This window comes from Takifugu rubripes, chromosome 4, assembly GCF_901000725.2.
Source record: "Takifugu rubripes chromosome 4, fTakRub1.2, whole genome shotgun sequence".
Classification (NCBI taxonomy): domain Eukaryota; kingdom Metazoa; phylum Chordata; class Actinopteri; order Tetraodontiformes; family Tetraodontidae; genus Takifugu; species Takifugu rubripes.
This window is the reverse complement of record NC_042288.1, coordinates 2,285,117-2,305,700: the sequence shown is the minus strand read 5'-3', so window position 1 is coordinate 2,305,700 and position 20,584 is coordinate 2,285,117. Positions and strand designations below refer to the sequence as shown.

The 20,584-nt window shown below is 45.5% G+C and overlaps 2 protein-coding genes across 4 annotated transcripts; one reads left to right on the top strand and one right to left on the bottom strand.

Moving 5' to 3' along the window:
- Window positions 1-1,564: 1,564 nt before the first annotated feature.
- LOC115249578 (poly(A) polymerase gamma-like) lies at window positions 1,565-12,967 on the bottom strand. Of its 2 annotated transcripts, none has more exons than XM_029835305.1 (24): window positions 12,593-12,967; window positions 11,718-11,876; window positions 11,393-11,459; window positions 11,198-11,279; window positions 10,528-10,637; window positions 9,726-9,779; window positions 9,414-9,525; window positions 9,205-9,294; window positions 8,722-8,860; window positions 8,572-8,644; window positions 8,310-8,430; window positions 8,119-8,203; window positions 7,947-8,000; window positions 7,665-7,784; window positions 5,862-5,971; window positions 5,265-5,386; window positions 5,000-5,190; window positions 4,835-4,908; window positions 4,548-4,741; window positions 4,389-4,469; window positions 4,236-4,295; window positions 4,047-4,150; window positions 3,864-3,964; window positions 1,565-3,547 (listed from the first exon to the last, which is right to left on the bottom strand). In XM_029835305.1, the coding sequence occupies exons 1-24, from the start codon at window positions 12,607-12,609 to the stop codon at window positions 3,375-3,377; spliced, it is 2,493 nt and encodes an 830-aa protein (XP_029691165.1). In that variant the 5' UTR covers window positions 12,610-12,967; the 3' UTR covers window positions 1,565-3,374. The 2 variants fall into 2 exon arrangements, with proteins under 2 accessions (XP_029691165.1, XP_029691166.1); XM_029835306.1 differs by having other exon boundaries at window positions 5,033-5,190.
- A 4,700-nt stretch (window positions 12,968-17,667) lies between these two features.
- LOC115249606 (uncharacterized) lies at window positions 17,668-20,353 on the top strand. 2 transcript variants are annotated; one of them, XM_029835430.1, is made up of 3 exons: window positions 17,668-18,229; window positions 18,808-19,726; window positions 20,212-20,353. In XM_029835430.1, exons 2-3 carry the CDS (start codon window positions 18,831-18,833, stop codon window positions 20,318-20,320), a joined length of 1,005 nt encoding a protein of 334 aa, XP_029691290.1. In that variant the 5' UTR covers window positions 17,668-18,229; window positions 18,808-18,830; the 3' UTR covers window positions 20,321-20,353. The 2 variants fall into 2 exon arrangements, with proteins under 2 accessions (XP_029691290.1, XP_029691289.1); XM_029835429.1 differs by having other exon boundaries at window positions 17,668-19,726.
- The last annotated feature ends 231 nt before the right edge of the window (window positions 20,354-20,584 follow it).

Here is a 20,584-nt window from a genome sequence, read left to right as displayed (position 1 = left end):
AAGCAGAAGTAATATTTATGGGGAGGGAGCGGACAGGGGAATTCCCCTCGGTCACCGCCCACTTAGTCTAAAATGACCAATCAGCAGCTGCGAGAGTCACCGCTGGGCGGGGTCAAGGAGTTGCCTGTTAACGGGGATGTGGGCCAAAAACACTTATACATGCGAACTTGATGATTACCTTTACTATAAACATAGTAAAAATAAACACAGATTCCCATGTTGGTCAGCACTATTTCACAAATGTTTGATTTTTTATGTTATACATCATACAAGAACTGACTGTAATTAGATTTACTCATATACCTTGATTTTCACGCAGATTTAAGCTCCTGCTCCCCCAGAGTTGAGGATAATATTGAATAACATTTGCTATGATTTTGCTTGAAAATGAAGGGAATGTTGACTCAAGGACATGTGACTTTAGGTGCTTTGCATTTGAGGACATATGAAGAAAATCTTAAAATCTGATTTACAATTAATATATATATTAAAAAAAAAAAAAAGGTCCACTATCATGAGGAGAAAAAAAGACAAAAAATAAAAAAATAAAATTCAGGTGATAAAATGTTCCTGAGGGTTACTGTGCTGATGTGTCGACAGCTGGATAACAAGCTGCTGTGTCCTGGTTCACGGCCTCGTCACCCTGAAAATGCCCCGCTCTTGGATGAGAGACTGTCACGGATCTGCCAGCTCTTCCTATTAACACCTGTGGAAATAATATCCTACAATCTCTTCACGTCACGTCTTCTGGTCCACTCTCCGTCTTCGTCTTTCTTGATTCCAGTGCCTCTGACGCCATCCCCCACTGGTCTCACACCTCCAAACTGGTTCCATCCAAACCTCACAAGCAGCACTATGGTCATCCAGCCTAGATCCATTGAATCCATCCCCTCCCAAGCTAATTCCTTCCTCACGAAAGTCTCCCGGTTCTGTCAGATGCCTCAGCTGTGTTGCACACACCTTCAGCCATCAGCTTGTGCCTATTGAGGTCATCCATGGTGGATTTAGGGTTCATGTGGAATCATTACCCATTTGTGGAGGGCTTCCTCTTTTAAAACAGCCTTTTTTCCCCCCAAAAAGATGTTTTAAGTTTGCTTCCCGGATTTCATGAAATCTACTCTGCATGGTGCCGATTTCCCCTTTTCACTCCAAAATTATACAAAACTGAGAAAAAAAAGGATTCTTTTATTTTTAAGAGTATCGAAAAGTGCTTAAAAGTATATTTTTAGGGGGATCATTTCATCCTTTGCTTGCTGACCTGATCACTAACAACCATTTATATCCCCTCCCGGATCATTAGGATTACAGCAAGTTAATGAGGTGCTTATAAATGTCATTTAATGTTTCAATCTTAGCACTTATTTCAACTGGTATTATTGGTTAGTTCCATGATTGATTTAAAAAGTAATAATTAAACAGATTTTATAAACATTTGATGGCTGGAAGTGAATATTATTGGCTAAAATTCACCCACCAGGATTTACATTTCAGCCCCTGGACAGAAATTTCCATGTAGTTTGGAGCAAAAGCCAAAAGAATTTATGAAGAACACAGTGAACAAGCATTGTTTGTAGGGGTTTAATTGGTGGATCCATTTAAAGGAAGTGATAAACATGTACAAAAATACCCTTTCAGTACAGATTAGAAATAAACATCTAGATGACATGTTTGATAAATGCTTCCAAACAGCAGAATATGAAATGATCTGAAACAGAATTGTGCATTATTAATGGAGAGACCTACCTGCTATGAATGCTATTAAAAAAGGTCACATGGTACAAATATGCAAATATAAATAAAGCGATAAGAAAACCCCCAATAATGACAAATATGCCTTGTTGAAAAGAAAAACAAAAAAACAAAAAAACGCTTTCTGTACATTTGCTAACGGAATCAGAATGTGGAAAAGGAGTTTGTTACCTGCTGTGGAGCAGAAGAGCTCTCGCTGCCTTATTTTACATTTACCTTCTGTGCTGAAATCAAAGACACTCAGCTTCAGCCCAAAAAGCCGAGAGGTGGGAGTCTGAGGCGTGAAAAGACCCCCAGCCCCACCAATCAGCCATCGGTGGCGCCTGCCTCTTAAGAACCTCCACGGGAGGTGCACAGGGTTATCACCCACAATGAAGGGAATTCTGTCACTCTCCATAATCAGTCACACACAATCAACAGTAAACACACACACACCAACACAGCTCAACCAACGCTCCTGTGAACACAAGAACAAGCTTGACCTGAACGACCTTTACTTACAGTTAACTGGTGGCTGAGGTGGCAGTTGGATCGGGGGGGGGGGGGGGGCAGAATCCCGAACAGTGCTTCTGTCGTCCCGACGAGACCAACGTTGGGTCCGACAACCGTGACACAAACACGGAGCCGATATTCACTTGTTTGACTGTCCAGTGTCGACAGCACCATCTGGGACTCAAACACACCATGGAAACCAAACGGAGATGGGCTTCACACCAAGACATCAAACACCAGGATTAGTGAAGTGTGTGTGTGTGTGTGTGTGTGGGGGGGGGGGGGGGGTGTTATTCTTCTCAAATAATATCAGGAGCTAAACTAAGCCAAAAGATCCAGAGCCTGTAAATCACTTCCAGAAAATGCACGACACCGACCTGAGAAGTGCTGATGTAACAGGGTGTTCGATCATCTACACACTGCAACGTTATGCTACGCTAATCCGTCCTCTCCAGATAGTCCCGGTGGTCCCGAGAGAGGAGGTTGTCATTTCCATAATATCCAAACTCTCAAAGCCTCTCAGCAAGTGGATCCAACCATATACAGCATTTACAAAAATGTCCAGGCTAGAGACAAATCCTTTTGGACAAGCAGTAGAGAAAAACAAAAGAATTCCTTTTTTTTTTTTTTTTTTTAAACATTTTTTTTTCCTTTTTAGATAAAACTATGAATGGTCAAAAGACTGCACAGTTATCTTTAGCCTTTTTTTTAAGACAAAAAGTTATATACATGAATATTTACTGTACATGTTTTGTGAGAAGAAGAAGAAAAAAAAAAAAGAAAAATCTGCATTGATAAATGGTTGTTTAAAACATTCACTGGGTGAAAAGTGGAAAATGAAAACCAGCACATTTTCAATCTGTACGGCGTACTTCTGGAAACACTGAGGAAGTAGTTGAGTAAAAAAAAAAAGAAAAAAAAGGTCAGATATCTCTGTGACTGTTGCATTAAATTCCCCGAGAGCGCCGACAACATCCGATATCCACTGGCACTAATATAGACTCTGTGGTGTGGGGTCGTCCATCTGGCTGGATCACATTGAACACGCTCCCTGAAGTCACCTTCTCAATGCTTGGTTCCCTACAGAGCCCCGCCCCGTTGTCTCTGGGTTCCTCCAGTCCCAGGGTCAAAGTTCAACCTATATGGATCCTGGCCTCCGTCTCCTTTAGCCTCTTGGCCTGCTCCTCTAAAGCAGGGGAGTGGGGCCTTTTAGACGCAGCTCCGTTCAGCGGGTCCAGGCCTCGACTCACTAACGTGGGGATGGAGCTGCCGACGGGGGGGACCGCGTGTTTGGATCCCGCTTGTTCTGCAGGGAGAAGGAAGCACGAGATTGACAGTTAGAATTTATAGTCTTCCTTAAAAAACACGGCGTTTCAGCGGAGTCGCGTCCTCGTTACATCGATGAGCGGCGTGTGATTTAGATCAGATTATTTAGCATTTGTCAAGAAAAGACCAGTGTGTGTGTGTGTGTGTGTGTGTGTGTGTGTGTGCGGCGCCCTCAGCTTGTTCCTATTGAGCTTGCTGGGGGCCTCAACCCTCTGCCAGGCTTCAGTATTTAACTATTTAACATTACTGACGAGGGAAACTCGTCAGTGAATTATTTTAAATAAAAGAACACGTACTCGAGCCGATAACAGGTATGGACATTCCTTTTTCTTCACTGGTTGGAACGTCGTCTGTAGGGAGGGTGCCTTCAAACACTGGGGGCTTCGGGGGTGTGATGCTACGGCAAATGATCGGAATTTAAAGACAAAAAAAAGAAATGAAAGTCACAATTTGATGGCAGAGATGTGGCTGAAGCTTACTTGTGGCGGTTGAGGGCCAATTTGATGGAATTCTTTACAACACGACAGCTGTTGCTGGCCGGGAGCGGCGAGGAGGCATCCGGTAGTTCCATGCTGGGGAGTCTCTGATAAGGACCAGGGAAAAACATCACCTAACAGCTTTGATTTAAAAAACAAAAAACTATGGCAACAAAACCACTTGCTGCTTACCTGCGTTCTTGACGTATCAATGGTTGGAATTGGTTTAGCCTTTGGTTCTGAAAGGGAGACCTAAAGACACACAAGTGACAATGTCAGTTCTGCCTCGGCGTTTGTGTGTTAGCAACATTCTCATGGTTCAATAATATTACTAAAAACACCTACAATAGTGGCTCCATCTGCACGTGCGGAGCAGTCCGAGGGGGGGTACGGCTCTTTAAATGCAGAGTCATCATTGGACACCACCTGCAGCGGGAAGACCAGAGTGTGAGGCGTTCAAGAGCCAAACTGTTGCTCTCCAGCCGCTGAGAACAGCCCCGTTACCTCTGCGTCTTTGTGCCGCTTCGCCATCTCCTCTTCTACGGGCGAGTGCGGTCTCTTGGCCGGAGCGCCGTTGATGGAGTCGTCGAGACCGTTGGGTTCCTCCTTGGGACTGCTGGCGGCGTTGGGCTTCACGTCGCCGGCCAGCACGGCGGAGACGGCCGGAGGAGACGGAGGCTTCGCTTTGACCGACGGCTCTGCGGGAGGAGACGGTACAATTGGTTTCTCCAATGACGATAAAGGAATTCCTCCCATTTCCAGAACTGAGCCAGCAACAGTGATGGACGTGCCTTGCTCCTGAGCCTCCGGAGCGGCGCTGGTTGCTGGAGAATCCTCCACAAAGAGCTTTTTAGGGGAGCCCACGCTGCAGCGAGAGCGACAAAACACGGTGGTTACAAATGAAGCCGCGCCGCAAGCTAAGTAGCCTTTAATCTCTCTTTATAAGGTCTCTTTACTTTTCCTCATGGTCAATACTGCAGGAGTCCCACCTGTCCTCCGTGTCTGAAGCAGGTTTGGACTGTTTGCAGGGCGGGGAGCTGAAGGGCGTGCCGGTGTCGGTGTCTCTGGAGCTGTCCAGGTGGCTGCTGTCCAGAGAGATCCGCTTCGAGCTGCCGCCGTTCGAGCTGCGATTCAAGTCCGCTATGCTCTGCTCAAAAGACCCAGAGGAGAAAGGTCAGCGGCGGAGCCCTGCACGCGGATGAGCCGAGGTCGAAGTCTCACCCTCTTCTTCTTCTGCACGAGTTCGGGGGGAAGGTACAGATTGAGCTGCTTCTTCTTCACGTGCGTGGCTTCGATCTTCATCCCGTTCTTCAGCATGTTGATGTTGTTGGCCTGCCTGTAGACTGCAGTCACAGAAATTCCAATCAGCACATTCCCACCAAGGATCTAACGCGAGGGGGGGGGGGGGCGCGCCGCTCCTCGGGAACGCCCTCAGCGGGGCCGGCTTTGATCCTCTGATTTTAGTCGCATGTTTCGATCTGTCAAATTGTAACTCGACCCTCACTTAAATGTCAAGAACCTGAAAATCTGTTTTGCTTCCAACAGTTAATTATCAAACCATTTCAATGACCTCCCCCCCCCCACACACACACACACACACATTCTGGAAAGGTTCGACACATCTTTGAATCAATAAACCAAAGTGCTACATTATTTTCACATTAGCAAACGGCTAAACCTCTTTAAATGAGTGAAGGATTTAACCCTTATATAAATACGAGCGCTCGTAAAGTGAGATTTCCTGTTGATTAAAATCACAATGAAGGTGTAAAAGGTGAGAGGAGGAGTTCTGATAGTTTACTCAAGGATATCACCTACCGGTGTCGGTGAACGACTGGATGTCATATGTGAGGTCAATGTTTACGCTCTCGGCATTCTCCATTTTCTTGAAAATGATCCCAATGAACCACATGGAAACAAAGTCGTTCCTGCGACAGAAGTTCAGGAGCACAACATCAAAAGTGAACAGCTGTTTATTTGTGTCACGGCATTCTGTGGATAACAGACAGCTTCTAAAGGAACTGTGGTCACGGAAACCCAGACGGCTCCAGTCCAAACTGCTTTAAACGTAGGTTCACACCTTTACATTAGCTCAGGTTTGCTCCGAGCGCCGGTGTCGAGCAGCACGTTACACAACAAAAGAATAAAAGAAGTGGTGCATATTTAAAACTGCCCACGAGTACTTTATCATCTAAAGGTATGAGACATTAATCATTTGTAAATCAAGGAATGAGGACTTGGAAAATAAACTCTTTTAATTCATGTTTCAGTCAAATACATAACATACATTTCATTTTAACACACTTCTATGAGGCTGTGTAGGACAGTAGACATTGAAACACACACACACTCACTCAAAATGTGCATATACACGTACAAATTGTGCACGCAATCACACACGGAATGAGAGGAAATTAGCCAATGTTAGTTTTATATTAGCTGAATGCTATGTTGCAATCGAGAAGATGTTTACGTGGACAACTGAGAGAAGAACAACGTGATGTCACGGTGCCTCATTCAGAGCAGACTATGATGCACCGACAGTATCAGCTACGCCCAGCCTGGATTATCCAGTTCTGACAGTAGATGGCATTTTAGCCACCGGTCCAGGAAATGTTCATTTCTCTCAATAACATCTGAAAATGTAAAGCTTGGTTCAAAGCTGTAAGTTGATGGAGAAAACTCCCTCTGCGTTCACATGACTTTCAGCGTGTTTACTAATGTGTGACCGGAAATCATTTTTACTCGTCATTTGAAATGTCCCAATCGCATTTTCTTGGTCATGTGACTTCAACTATCAGCCCATAATGAGTCCTAACCCTATACTTTGGTAACGCAGTCAACAAAAGGTCAGATCTAAGGCGTCATTAGTGAAATAACGAACAAACTTATGTTCACGTCACGATTGAGCAGCGCTTATAGCACCACCTAGTGGTGACAGTGACTAGTACACGTGGACTTGTGAAGCTTTGTACATACAGGAGGGCTGAACTGAGGTCAATATTATGGGATTGGTCACTGCAACAGCAGGCCTTTTGGGCTCCACTTTTTCCCCGTTTTTTCCGATCTTGCCAGCTGTTCACATGTGCTTTCCGAGCACTGCCACACGCGTCTGAACGGTACGCCCACTCAGAAAAATAGTCTCGAAGCCTCATCGCCCACTCGCTGATATTGAATATGCGCCATAGAGCCTTAATGATGCCACGCTATATTTCCATGTGCCCACTATCCACTTTCAGCACACGTGCGGCGGGTTAAACCGCGGACGGGTGGACAAAATCAGGTGATTCTCAAAGGATCGGACATCCCCTGCCTATTTCTTCCAGGTTTATGTGGCAAAAAGGTCTGGTGCCCAGATGCAAACTCTAATCAGAAACTCAGTGGGTGCGGGGTGATTCCATGTATTCGTGTGTGACGTCACTGACTTCTCTGCAGACGTGCGGGTGGATCAGTGGGACCGCTTCACTCGGGGCAGAACTGTTAGACTCATAAACGTGGAGGCACCGTTGCATTAATTGTGAGGTTCCCTGTGTTGCCATTCTTACAGCGTTGGTGGCTTAGAATAGCCCAGTGCACAAAGTGTAATGAAGACCCGGAGACAACAGCGTTATCGGCACTCACTCGTTCCGGTTTTCTTTAGAGCCAGGAAACGACTGAGGGTTGACGTGCGCCAGGGTGATGTACTCGTTCCTCTCCAGGTTCCCCACCAACACGCGGATCTTTGACTCCACCAGTCCAATCCTAAAAAGAAAATTCAACAATTACAGTGTTAAAGTTCTCAAGACTAGAAAAAAAAGGCCTTTAATAAACTACTAAACTCTATGCGGGCTCAACAATACAGAACATCCATCTTTTAATACTGTATTGAATAAAGAGATTGCTTAAATTCGGACTTGCACTCACCATTCTAGATGGTTTTCCTCTGTGGACGCGCTGGCTGCGAGGACGATGTAATGCCTGAAGAGCACAAGGAGACACCAACAACTAAACCCCAGAGCTCCCAACCACCGCGGACACAAAGTGACCTTTACAGGGTTTCCTGCCCTCAGGTGTTTCACGGAAGAACGCCACTTACTTGTACTTTTGGAAAAAGTGAGGTGGTTCAAACAGTTTGGACCATTCTGCTTTTCCCTGCAGAATCTCATCGGTGACGCTGAGGCCTGTCAATGCAACACACACCGGCTATGACGCTTAAAAAAAACCCACACCAAATATAATCCCAGCCGTCCCCGAAAGCTTGCGCCGCTCGCGGTTTTTGTGCCGTACCGTATTTAAACTCCTCGCTCATGATGGTGCGCGTCGAGGTGGACACGTTGTACGTGGAGTTCTGTTGGGGGTAGGCGGGCGTGATGATGGGCATCAGGTGGTATCTGTCAGAGGGGTTTACCTACAAACACGCAGAGAGATGTTAGCATGGTTTGGCTAACACCTCAGACTAAAGAAACCGTCTTCAGCCCAAATCCAAACACGTTCCTTTATTGAGCGCTTCACCAGAACCAAAGCACTTCAAACGACGGTGTTTACTCACTCTAGGATCCCAGACGGGTAAATTAAGATTACTGTCCTCTGGTTGTTTCAATAGGACCGGATTTGGCCACTCCCTGGAGGGTGAAACGGACTACTGTATTAAATCTATATACCTGGCATCATGCGGGATGGGGGGGAAGGGGGTTCTCACCATTTGGAAAACACCAAGAAGAACTTGTGGACCAGAGTGGCTGCCACAGCATTTGGATACAGCTGGCACGTCCTGGCCACCAGCATGGCCCACGACACCCCGCCGAGAAAGCCCAGCATGTTGGAGTAGATCCCCCGGCCTGCAGGCACACATCAGCGCATCAGCACTCCGCACGTGCGCAACGTTCGAGAGGATCCATTTAAAAATGGATAATGGTTGAATCAATAGAAGCAGATTAAAGCAGCATTTCACATCCCTGGAAGACCCAAAGGGTCAGAGGTCACAGGTGTAACCAAAAATGAATATGACAGGAATATCTGGCTTGGATCAGAATATTGAGGGTGCCGCTCGTGTTTGTGCACATAAACAGAAACGAGTCAAAAACGACTCAACGTCTCGATGGAAAGAAGCTTTGAAGTTCTGACCCGTTCCGTTAAAACACTTTATTGCGGTAAATGAATGGAAAAGGTCGTCTTGGCTTACGTTTGGCCCACAGCTTGATGGCTCTTAACGTGAGCCTGAAGTTTTCTTTATTTGGCACCAAGTACAATATTTCATCTGTAACCCGACAACCTGGAAAGAGAAAACAACAAAACACCAAACCCCTTAAATTTAAGGGAAGATTCACCCTCACAGGTAATGTGAGCGTTCATAATCTCAACGCTCCCGTCTGGGAATGTAACGGAATGTACCATTGAGACTGCGGATGCATCGAATATCCAGATTTTTCAGGATGGAGTCTCCCCGGAGGTCCAGGTTGTCTGGGATGGAAGGCAAGGCCAGTCTGGCAAACAGCAGGTCAATCTAAAGCAACAGAGAATCCAGACCGACGTCAACATCAACACCACGTTCCTAAATATTGGTGTTCAATCATTTGGAGACTTTTTAGCTTTAAATCTAAACAGGAAGTGTGCAGCTGCTTCCTGTTTTAGACAGGTAGATGCAGCTCTGTGATGACAAGGGTGTTAAAAAAAATGATTTGGACAGTGTTGATGACCACTCACCTCTATTCCATCAAATTTAAATTTTATCACTGGTACAAAAGCATCCTCAACAGCCTTGGGAAGAAATAGACGGGACAAAAATCGTCAATGGATCTGAAACAAGCAGCTTGGTTTGGTAGAAAATGAGCAGACAACTGTAAACATGTCACAGGTGTAGGTGTGTGTGTGTGTGTGTGTGTGCTCAGACTGACAGCAGCGTTACTAAATATGTCTGTTAATTTACAACATTACAATTGTCCTTGCTGCACGTTTAACAAACCAAATTGGAAACCTTTAACTTTGCAATTTGGAGTAATTAACAGTGGTTTTAAATAACAACACATCAAATTCGACCCTCAGACCAAAACAGTCCCGTTATGACAGTCATCAGCATTGATATTACAATACACACGGCTAAAACATTTTATGTGTATACATCTGTTGAAGAAGCTAATTTCATCACTATATTCGATGAATCCCAGTATACCAGCATCACAGCACCAGGAAATGATGACAAAACTACTGAAAGAGTTTATTATCATTAGTTACTCAAACAAATATGAACTTACAAAAGGAATTCAAGGATAAAACAGGCAAGAACTCGGACCTCACAGCGATGTTGTACAGCATGTCACAGACAGAGGCGTTAAAGTGACCTAACACACTTTACAGAGCTCAAGCTGGGTCACAACTCAGCACAGGTGAGTCTGAATGGCAGCGAGCGTTCCTTTAATCAGCCCCAAAGGTCACCAATAATGCACCGCAATTAAAACCCACCAGGTTCTAACGTGTAACCTTTAATACAAAAATGCTACAGACATACCCTCAAGTCTTTGATCTCTTCATGTTGCTTCAATTTCTCAAAGAAAGACTGGAAAAAGTCCGTCCTCTCGACGTGTCGTGGGGCCACACATAAGGCATCAATATCAGCACCTAGAAGAAATGCGAGCCGACGTCAGTATTGATGCGCCGAGGAGTCCGAACAGACAGTTCAGGAGCGCACAAAGCACAAGGGCAGCAGCTCGTTTTCAGACTCCAATAGAAGCGGAGACAACCAAACACCACCACAAGCTTTTCGCTCATTCCTTTCAATTTACATAAAGATGTTCCACTGAATAAATAAAGGGTGTATTGTGTGTTTCTGATATATCCAGCATTAAAATGGGCTGTAGCTCCCAATGATTGTCCTGTGTTTCATAGCATCCTCTCGTCCCCGGCCAGGTTTCCGACCTCGACGTGTCTGGAGGAACGTTTCTGATGTTGTGTTACAGCTCTCTTCAGCTCAGTGTTGATGAACTTATCAGTACCCTCCCCGGACATGGACGTGCCCCCTTCCCCTGTGCTCAAACACACCTCTTCCAGCCGTGCCGTGCAAGGAAGCATGCTTAAACAAGGCCCAGTCACGCTCGCATTAGCCAAAATAAATCTGTGCTCAGACACAACGGTTCGCTAGCGCCAGTGCGCCCTTGAACCCGGCGCCAGCCCGTCCGTACCTTTCGTGTGCACTCCAAGACGGTAGGACCCAAATGTAAATATCTTGCCCCCAACACAGCTTATAGCTGATGGTGGGAGATTCTGTTGAAAAGGGAAGAATAGGAACAAAAATCACAGCAGTGTTTTCTCTTCTTGGTGGGAAAGCTGAAAGTTTTGGCATTATTAGAATCATCACAAGCAATAAAGACACTTACCTTTAATTCACTGATTTCTGCAATCCATTCTTTTACAAAGTTATTTAACTTTCCAAGAACCGCGAGCCTGAAACGAAAACGAGCTTAGTTTTTCTTTTTCCCAGAACGCAGCTTTGATTCAAACAAAACGACGATAAAATAACCAGACAAAAACCAGCAGCATCTACTTGGTTGAACTACGATTTTAAAGAATTCACCATGACATTCACAGGGGGGCCCGACTAAGTCATGTGGCGTCACTGGAAGGCTCTCTGGTCAAATTTGAACATGTGGTCGAGTCTCTTTTTACTAACCCGAGACAAGCTCTGTGATGAAGGTGTCTCACCTGTGGTTCAGCTCTTCCTCATCCTCAAACACCCCAAAAGGTTGCATGGCATCACAGAGTTTCTTGGTATAGTGGTGGTCTATTTCACGGGGGGGTGCAAGGCTAATGGCAGAGGTGATGCCGTAATGTTTCTGGCTCTGCTGCCCGCTCAACATGGTGCTGCGAGGAAACAAGGCGCCAATTCACTCAATGACAGCTACGACGCGTTAAAAACAATGTCACCAGGCGGCAATTCCCCGGTCCCCGGCTCACATCATGAACATTTGGGAATCCGACAAAGTGTTACCGAGCCCACGCTATCATGCAATGGTCTGAAACTGTGCTCTACGACCTTATTATGGGACTCCTCTCTCGCCTGTTACCGAGAACCCCTGCGTAAACACAGCTTGGCTAATATGCACACATGCAACAATGTTAAAGTGCTTCAACAGTAACCACGATATTAACTATACTGCTGGTCCGATTAACTCACGAACTCACGTAACACGACGATTACTTACCTAGAAACTAAGAAACTCAAAGATGTGCAAGCGGCGACCAAATATTAGCCCACAGGCTACAAACAGGTTGCAGGCGCTAACAAATTAGCCAATTTTAGCAAGTTAGCAAACTAGCTTGCTACCATAAAATATCGAACGAGCTATATGTATCGCAGATATTTTACGCCGGTGTCGTGGCAATAAACCCAAGTATATGTCTTTGAAGTTCAAAATATTTCAGTTACTCTCCGAATGATCAAAGGCAGACAGGCCAGTGAGCTAGACACCAGTCCGAAGGCCTTGCTCAGTTGTTGTGACAGTTAGCTAGCATTACCTCTTAGCCTATTCTTTAGGACTATCTTCAAGGCAAATGCAAAATAATCACAAATGGCTTACCTTGACATTTCTTTCATGACACTCTAACCCCCCACACGGCTCTTCTGCTGTAAACCCGTATTAAAAACTCAGAAAATCAGTAATTGGAAATGATAACAACCTCGACCTGATTACAACAATGGTCACTTTCCAGAGAACAGTTTAAACGTTCCCAGTGAACCGGAATTACTTCTTTTAAGACATCGTATCCGCTCGTGCTCCTAAAAGAAAAGTCAGACCTAATTTGTTCACGACGAGCACAAAGTGTGCTGTATACCGACAGTGAAATAGACCGTTTATTGCAACTTTTTCCCCCAGATATTTCAAACTAAATCGAACGTCTTTTTTTGCCGGGCCAGCGTCTGCGCGAGGCACGCAGAGTTACCATAAACTGGAACGGCCACGCCCCATCCCGGACCCAGACCACGTGACCCAGGCCTGCGGCGGCGCGTGGCGCTCGGCGACCCGTCTCAATTAGAATTTCTCATTGATTTCTTCTCCGTCTCAATCAACTAATGCTTTACTTTCAGGGTTTTGATGCACAAAGTTCAATAAAATGAGAATCCCCATTAAATGCATGTAACACATTTATTGACTGCACCTTCAATTGAATGCTGATGGCCAAAAATGACATTTTGGGAGACTGTGCAGGAGAATTAAGACTACATCTGCTGCAAAGGTTGGTCTCAGTTCCTGAAACGGCGACTTCCACGTCCATTATGACACCAAATGCACGGCGCTCAGCTCGGCTTCCCCTTCTGCAGTTAAGGGTAAAGTTAAGGGGAAATCGATCCGGTTTTTGGGGGGAAATGAAAATATTTTAGGCATTTGGGGGCAACGCGTTAATGTTGTCGAGGATCCAGGAGCACATTTGTGGAACCTGTGTGGAACCTATTTGTGGAAATGCAGAAAAACCACATTTTGCTGACTATTTTACATTGATTGACAAATTAGATTTATTTCCACTTAACTTTCCCTTAACTGCACAGACAACTAGGTTATTATTATTATTATTATTATTATTATTATTACTATTAGTAGTAGTAGTAGTAGCAGTAGTAGTAGTAGTAGAAGTTTGCATTTCATTTCTATATCCTAGGCTTTTACTGCAGCACATAGGCTCAAATCTTTAAGAGGGGAATAAGTACCTTAAAAAAAGCTTTTTAAAACAAAAAACAACGAATACAATTAAAAAAAATACAAATAAAAGAAATATATTGTCACTGAAGCTGGCTTTGTGGGTCAGCGGGAACAGATATGTTCTTTGCTGCATATGATATGACGAGAGAGAGTCACATAAATAGTTAACCAATGACATGAGGATTCCTAAGGGTTGCCTGCCTCAAAAAGCACAGAAGTGTCAGTTTAAATTCTGTCTACTTTAGCTCCTTGGGGTGACACATGTGACTCATCTGGATCTTCTACAATAAATGATCAGTGGTTGTTGCTGAAATCCAGATTGCTTCATTAACAACAGGCCTCAAAATTACAAGTTACTCTTAAAAAAATCCTGTTTGTGGGATGAAATTCTTCCCTTTACGCTGTCTTACAGGTATTAATCTAAAAATCTAACACTACAAACGCTCAGCTTAAGTCATTTTACATTTAATTTAGCTGAAATATTGAGTTTCAGTATAGAAAATCCCATATCCTTCCTCTGCCCCATATTCTGCTCCTGTGGTCCACCTGGTTCTGTGACACCTCATAAACTGTCTCGACTCAACGGCGTCTTGTTCAAAAGGTCAATTAATTGTGTGTCACATGGATGAGCACCTCTTTCTTTTGGATAAAATGTTACATAACTTAAATGTCCCGAACATGGTGTTTTGCCCGTTCTTATATATGTATCTAAGTTAATCAAACGGAATTATGTAAACAATTATGAATAAAACTAAAGCTGCAGAATAATCTTATATATTTGCTTTATGAACGATAATGACGCCTGAATCATTAGTGAATAAAAAAGCTCGGTAGCCCCCTCATGTGGAGAAAAACCGAAACGCTCACTTACATTCTCAACTCAAGATTCCCAACCTGTAATTACGGAAAAGGAACTTTTTTTTTTTAAATAATCATTTTTTTCTGACTACCCAGCGCATAACAACATACTCAAGAGCTGTTTCAGAGGTTAGAATGAAAGTAACCAGATAGCAGTTTGTAAAAATCAATCCGATGGCAGAAACACAACAGTAATTAAGCATTTAATCAACAAATGGTGGAAATGTTTCGCAGTATTTTGCTCTTCGAGCATATATTGAGCTAGCATTTGCTTTCATGTTCATTTCAGGTCATTCTTGTCAGGCTGTTTTCAACTGTTGGAGTTTTACGGGGACGGGGGATGTTTTCAGGCAGATCGTCTTTTCTTGGCTCGTGATTGGCTCAGAGTCTACACTTGTCGGCAGAGTGTAGACAGCCGAGCCCTCGGATTTGTCCAGAGTCTACACCTGCGAGGCGAGGTGTAGACGGAGAAGCCTTCCGATTGGTCCTGAAGGCGGAAGGCGGGCCCCCGAGGGCCCCCGATCATCCGGGCCCAATAAGAGGGCCGCGCGTAACGGCGTCTGGAATCGGCCTGCGAAAATTTGGATTGAGGTAAGTTCTTTCTTGCAGTGCTTTTCCTATTTGCGTGCTTTTTGCGTGCTCCAAACATATCTTTGCTATAGTACCTGTAAATGTGCTCGAAAGCAGACTTTTGCCGTGCACGAGAACTTTCCGCTAGCGGGATAATGTCGCTAATCGAATCTATAGGAATTGTTTTGTTGAGGTGCCTCCATGCTCGAATTGCTTGTTCGCCTTCTTTGTTTGCGAATGAAATGTTTACGTTCAATGTTGTGACCAACATACCTATTGAGTATTACAAACGGAAGAATGTCCATGAGTGTGCAAGGACAATACAGCCGAGTTAGGTGGGAGGTGGGGGGACAATACGGCCGAGTTAGGTGGGAGGTGGGGGGACAATACGGCCGAGTTAGGTGGGAGGTGGGGGGACAATACAGCCGAGTTAGGTGGGAGGTGGGGGGGGACAATACAGCCGAGTTAGGTGGGAGGTGGGGGGACAATACAACCGAGTTAGGTGGGAGGTGGGGGGACAATACAGCCGAGTTAGGTGGGGGGACAATACAGCCGTGGGAGGTGGGGGGACAATACAGCCGAGTTAGGTGGGAGGTGGGGGGACAATATTGCCGAGAAGTGAGGGCAGCCAGATGTGGGCAGCAAGTGCAAGTACCTGGGAAGTGCCTTGCTTGGAATAATCTCTGGTTAGTAGTTTGCTTGCACATGACACTGCTTTGGTTGTTTGTTTGTTTTTCAGATAAAATAACCAGATGGTGGTCTGGGTCAGTGAGGATGTAGTGGATTTTCCCCTACGCTAAAACACTCAAACTTATGCTTCTATTAAGTCAATATACCTATGCCAGTGTCGAACGAATCAAAGTGCGGGGATACCACAACAGGGTCGAATGATGAGTCAGGTTCAGCTGGTTCACGATCCAAATGATGATTTATTGCAGATCCACAATTCACCATCCATGAGAAGTAGCCCGGGCTAAGTCTCATGGATAAGCTGTTGTACTTACCCACTGCCCTAAAAGTTGAAGGTAAGCCCTTCTGGTTCCATAAGAACCACTGCACCCGCCACAGACCTCCCGACCCTCCTGGACACTTTCCAGGCCCGTCGGAGTCTGAGCATGCTGACAGGGAGACGTATAGTCACCCTCTGGCCGTTAGTCCAACACACTCCTCCACAAGCTCCTCCACCACCTCTTCCTCACCCTCTTCAAGTACCCACTCCCGTTCCCCACATGGGGAACGCAGGTCCGCCAGGGTTGCAGCCCGACGGCTTCGCCAGTCACAGTCCTCTGATTCGGAGCATGTTGTTACTCCCACTGCCAGCCCTGGGCCTGCTGTACCACCGCTTCCAGACCGCCCGCCCACGCCTGGCCAAGATCTTCACCTACATCCTTCTGATAGCAGTGATTCGGAGGATGCTGCCGGGGATTCGCCAACTTCGTCCCCCTCGCCGTCAGGGCCGGATTGGCTTGCTGATTAGTTGCATGATGTTGATGTTAACCCTTAACGGTTTAACAACGGGGGAACAACTCCTGAGGACAACTAACCCGAACACACACCACACACACCGCACAAAAGCATTAAACACGTGTGCCCTGGCTATGATCACACTAGCAACTCACAAGGGAATAGTAAACAGGAACAATGGAGAAATCAAGTGGATAATGCATGTCAAAGCAGATATATATGATTTTGTATTAACAGAAATTTTGGGAACTGAGTCAATAGGTAAGCATTGGCTAGGATATCCCCAAAGCATGGACTGCCGTGGGGAAGGGACGGTGATCATTCAGGTGAGATGCACTCAATCAGAATGCCAGAATGAACAAACAGGAGAACGGCTGACAGAAAAAGAAGCTGAAAGTAAAGTAAAATTGTTAAATTCAAGACGGAAAAGGGACTTAGAGAAATTAAAAACGTCACGTTGGGACACAAACATGTTCCAACAGTGGATAATGTACTCGGCAAAATCAATGTTTGAAGCTAGCCAACGGAAGAAACAAGATTGTATTGCTTGCTATAATGCTAAAAAACTGCCACAAATCCAGGGGATACCAGGAGGTGAGCTGGGCGGATGCCCGGACATCACTAAATGTTTTGCCCTTTTGTGCAATGCACATGGCAGGAGGTTTACCGCCATGGGATAGTGATAAAAAAGTCTGTCCTACATTTCTGTCAGACGACAATTATGATGTAGTAAAAGCACTACCCCCAGTAGTGCACAAACCGCCTAACAACATCTTCCCTTTTTGTATAGCTCGAGGACAGGAGTTGGAGGAAGTTGTCCAAAGAGGGTCTCCAAAATTGTCGGATACGGGAGGACTGGTGAGATGCAGCAGAATCGATTGGTACCCGAAGTTAACCAACGGGAACACCACAGCAACCATCAAACTGTGTGAGACCGGCCCAAAGGCCCAAATTCAATGTAAACAGATAGTGCCAAACGGGGGGAGCGGTAATCTATGAACGAAATTCATCTCACATAGCTCAATACAGTTTGTTAGATTTGACGGACGGCACAAGGCCATTGGGAGATGTCTTTTGGATTTGTGAAGGTAATGACACCTTGATGCTAACTCTACCACCAAGTTGGGAAGGGATATGCGCCCCATTAATGTTAACAGGACAGTTGTCATTAATTATACAAAGGGTGCAACCAAATCAGACATCCCCAAGGAAAAAGAGAGACACACAGGACACTTTCGACACGTGGGATTGGGACTGGAAAGCAACAAACGAAATTTACATCACCTGGGACCAGGTCCCATATGGTGTACCGGAAGGTCAAGTAGCCATAGGCTCCGGATGGATAAAAGCCGGACGGGGAGCAGGGTCAGTTCCAATCTATGGCTCAATTGCAAATGCTCAGTATATAGCCCGAAATAGTCGTTGGATAAATTATTTGTGGTACAATCAGCAGAGGTTCATGAATTACACTGTAAAAGGACTGTCATTAGTGCGAGAGCAATTGCATGCCACATCAATGATGGCTTTGCAAAATAGATTTGTGATAGAATCACGCATGGCAGGAGATCAAGGCATATGTGATGAAATTGGAGAAGACTGTTGCACTCTGATACCAATGCACACAGGTGCCAACGGCAGTTTGACAGGACTTCTGAACGAGATGAGAAAGATGCGTGACGAGCATGTAAGAAATTCCAATTGGAACACCCAAGTTAAAAGTTTCTGGGATTGGATGGGAAAATTGGGATGGCTAAAATATCTAAAACTGGCTGGGATGGTACTGGGAGGAATAGTGCTGATGGTATTGCTGGTGGTCTGCTGCATCATCCCATTACTCCGTATGATAATATCGCGTATTTTTATTAGCATAGCCGGACAATATCCTGTAATACAAGTGCAAATCGAACCGGAGTCAGAGTATGTTGAAATTGACCCGCCGGAGTCAGAGTATGTTAACATTAAACCCGAGTCAGAATATATTGAGCTATATTGAGCTCACCAATGTACCGAACCAATAGGAAAGAAATGAAATGATCACCATCCGCTCCCCACAAGGTATGTAACACTAATATTGTAATATAATAGTAAGATCGTAGATAGTGCGTAATCAGTAGAGAAATACGTAGAGTGATTGAAGTGAATGAATGTTGAGAGAAACTTAATGGCATGTCTCCATCACAGACTCTTGAAAATGACGGAGGGTTTCTATACTGGACCCCAACTGACCATGGACGATTGGCAGCCCCACGGCACTGACAATAGAAACGAAAACACATACACATCCCTAGGAACACGACATGTAGAGGCAAACACACACACTCTCAACAGGTACCCGAGATGGAGCGAGGGAGCCTCAGGCCCGCTGACGGAGGAGCCAGACAGACGGCAGATGGAAGAACCGGCGAATCTTCTACTGGGTCTAGCTGCGGGCCAAGGGGGGTTGGTGCCCCCCGGATTTCGGTACAGCCCAGAGAGCCCGGAGGATCCAGCAGACCGGGGTCAGCTCGTGATCCATGAGGAACAACCAACGGCAGTAGTTCCGCCTGTGGCCAGACCAGTGGCTCCGCCTGCGGCCAGACCATCGTCACCCAGACGACCATCTTCCCTGCTCACCCTCACCGTCAGCAACGAGGACCAAGCCCATCTCTCCAATTTCCTGAATCGTCCTGTTGAGCAATACAGTCCGGAAGAACTTCATGCTGAGATCGGAGGGATGCCCACCAGAGCATATGTCGCCATGAAAATAGGCCTGACCCGAGCGGCCCGACAACAGCTTCAACGCATCCGAAGACAGGCATACCAGCAGACCCGAGAACGAGGCCTAAGGAATCTGCAGCATGAGGTACAGACGTTGAGAAAGCATTTGACCACAGCACGACAATCAGCCATCGACCTGCACAACAGACTGAGGCAACAACAAGAAGCATATGACCGAGCCAAGGATACCATAGCACATCTACGTCAAACCCAAACACTCCTTGCACGTCTCTGCAGTGCGAGGCTACCACAGGACAGTAATACCATGCCGGGACCGAGCAATCCTCCGCGAGGGGGAGGGGAAAGAAGTTCCCTGCGAACACTGCCTAGCCACCGCCCACACTCCCCCGAACACCGGCGCGAGCAGTAAGAATGTATGACGGATGTTATTAATGTCTGCTGGAAAAACACGGTGATGACCTGCGCTAATGTTATGACCAACGACTAATGGTTATGGAAAAGTATGAGTGTGAGTGTGTTATATATTATTATGAGGCGATTTTTACAGGTAGATACGAAAAAAGTAATAGGAAAAGGGAGCATAAGCTCCAGAGTTATGAGGGTTCTGCTTGAAGGGTGTCTACCTGTATCGACCTGCCTGTTTGGCGGATGGGCAGCTAGTTGAGTGAAAACAAACGCTAACAAAAAGTTTCCTATAAAAAAAAGTTTTAAGAGGAGTATTCCTCACAAGGGTACCAGGAGAAGAAGCTCCTTGAACAGACTAAGAGTAACTGGCTGTGTAAACAGAACAGACTGAGTGTGTTAGTATATGATAGTCACAAATATAATCATGAAGTATATCCAAATGTGTGTGAAAAATGTGTATACTTGTACCAATGTGTGATCCGTAGTGGTACGTCACTGCACTTGCCACCTGGTTGGGGTTTTACCTCCCGCCACCAATGGGGGGGATGTTTCCCTGGCCATGTCTGCAGGGTGCAGCTAGGAGCCCAGCAGTAACGATCACTGGACCATCAGGATAGGCAAGTTCAGAGATGGGTTTCAGGTGGAGTTTCCAACTGTTCTTTCAGTTGAGACTCCACCTTGTGGTGATCCTTACTGAGGGATGGTTGATTTAAATAATATACTGAAGTAATAAGCGTAGTACCCTCACTGATTACTAGACTAGTAATTTCACTGAGTGCTGTAGTGTAACTCCTCTTACCTCGTGAAGATGTGTGCCTTTGTCTTACACCCCTGTTTGAGTGGCCCTTGTCAGGACCA

What these genes read in the sequence shown, in the direction of transcription:
- LOC115249578 (XM_029835305.1), bottom strand. An exon ending in TCTTGGAGTGCACACGAAAG is followed by an intron (nt 10,638 to 11,197) that starts GTACGGACGGGC and finishes CATTTCTTCTAG; the next exon opens with GTGCTGATATTGATGCCTTA. An exon ending in TTAAATTTGATGGAATAGAG is followed by an intron (nt 9,526 to 9,725) that starts GTGAGTGGTCAT and finishes CTGTTGCTTTAG; the next exon opens with ATTGACCTGCTGTTTGCCAG.
- LOC115249606 (XM_029835429.1), top strand. Translation starts at nt 18,744, where the DNA reads ATGAATGTTGAGAGAAACTTAATGGCATGTCTCCATCACAGACTCTTG. An exon ending in CCCGAACACCGGCGCGAGCA is followed by an intron (nt 19,727 to 20,211) that starts GTAAGAATGTAT and finishes TGTGATCCGTAG; the next exon opens with TGGTACGTCACTGCACTTGC.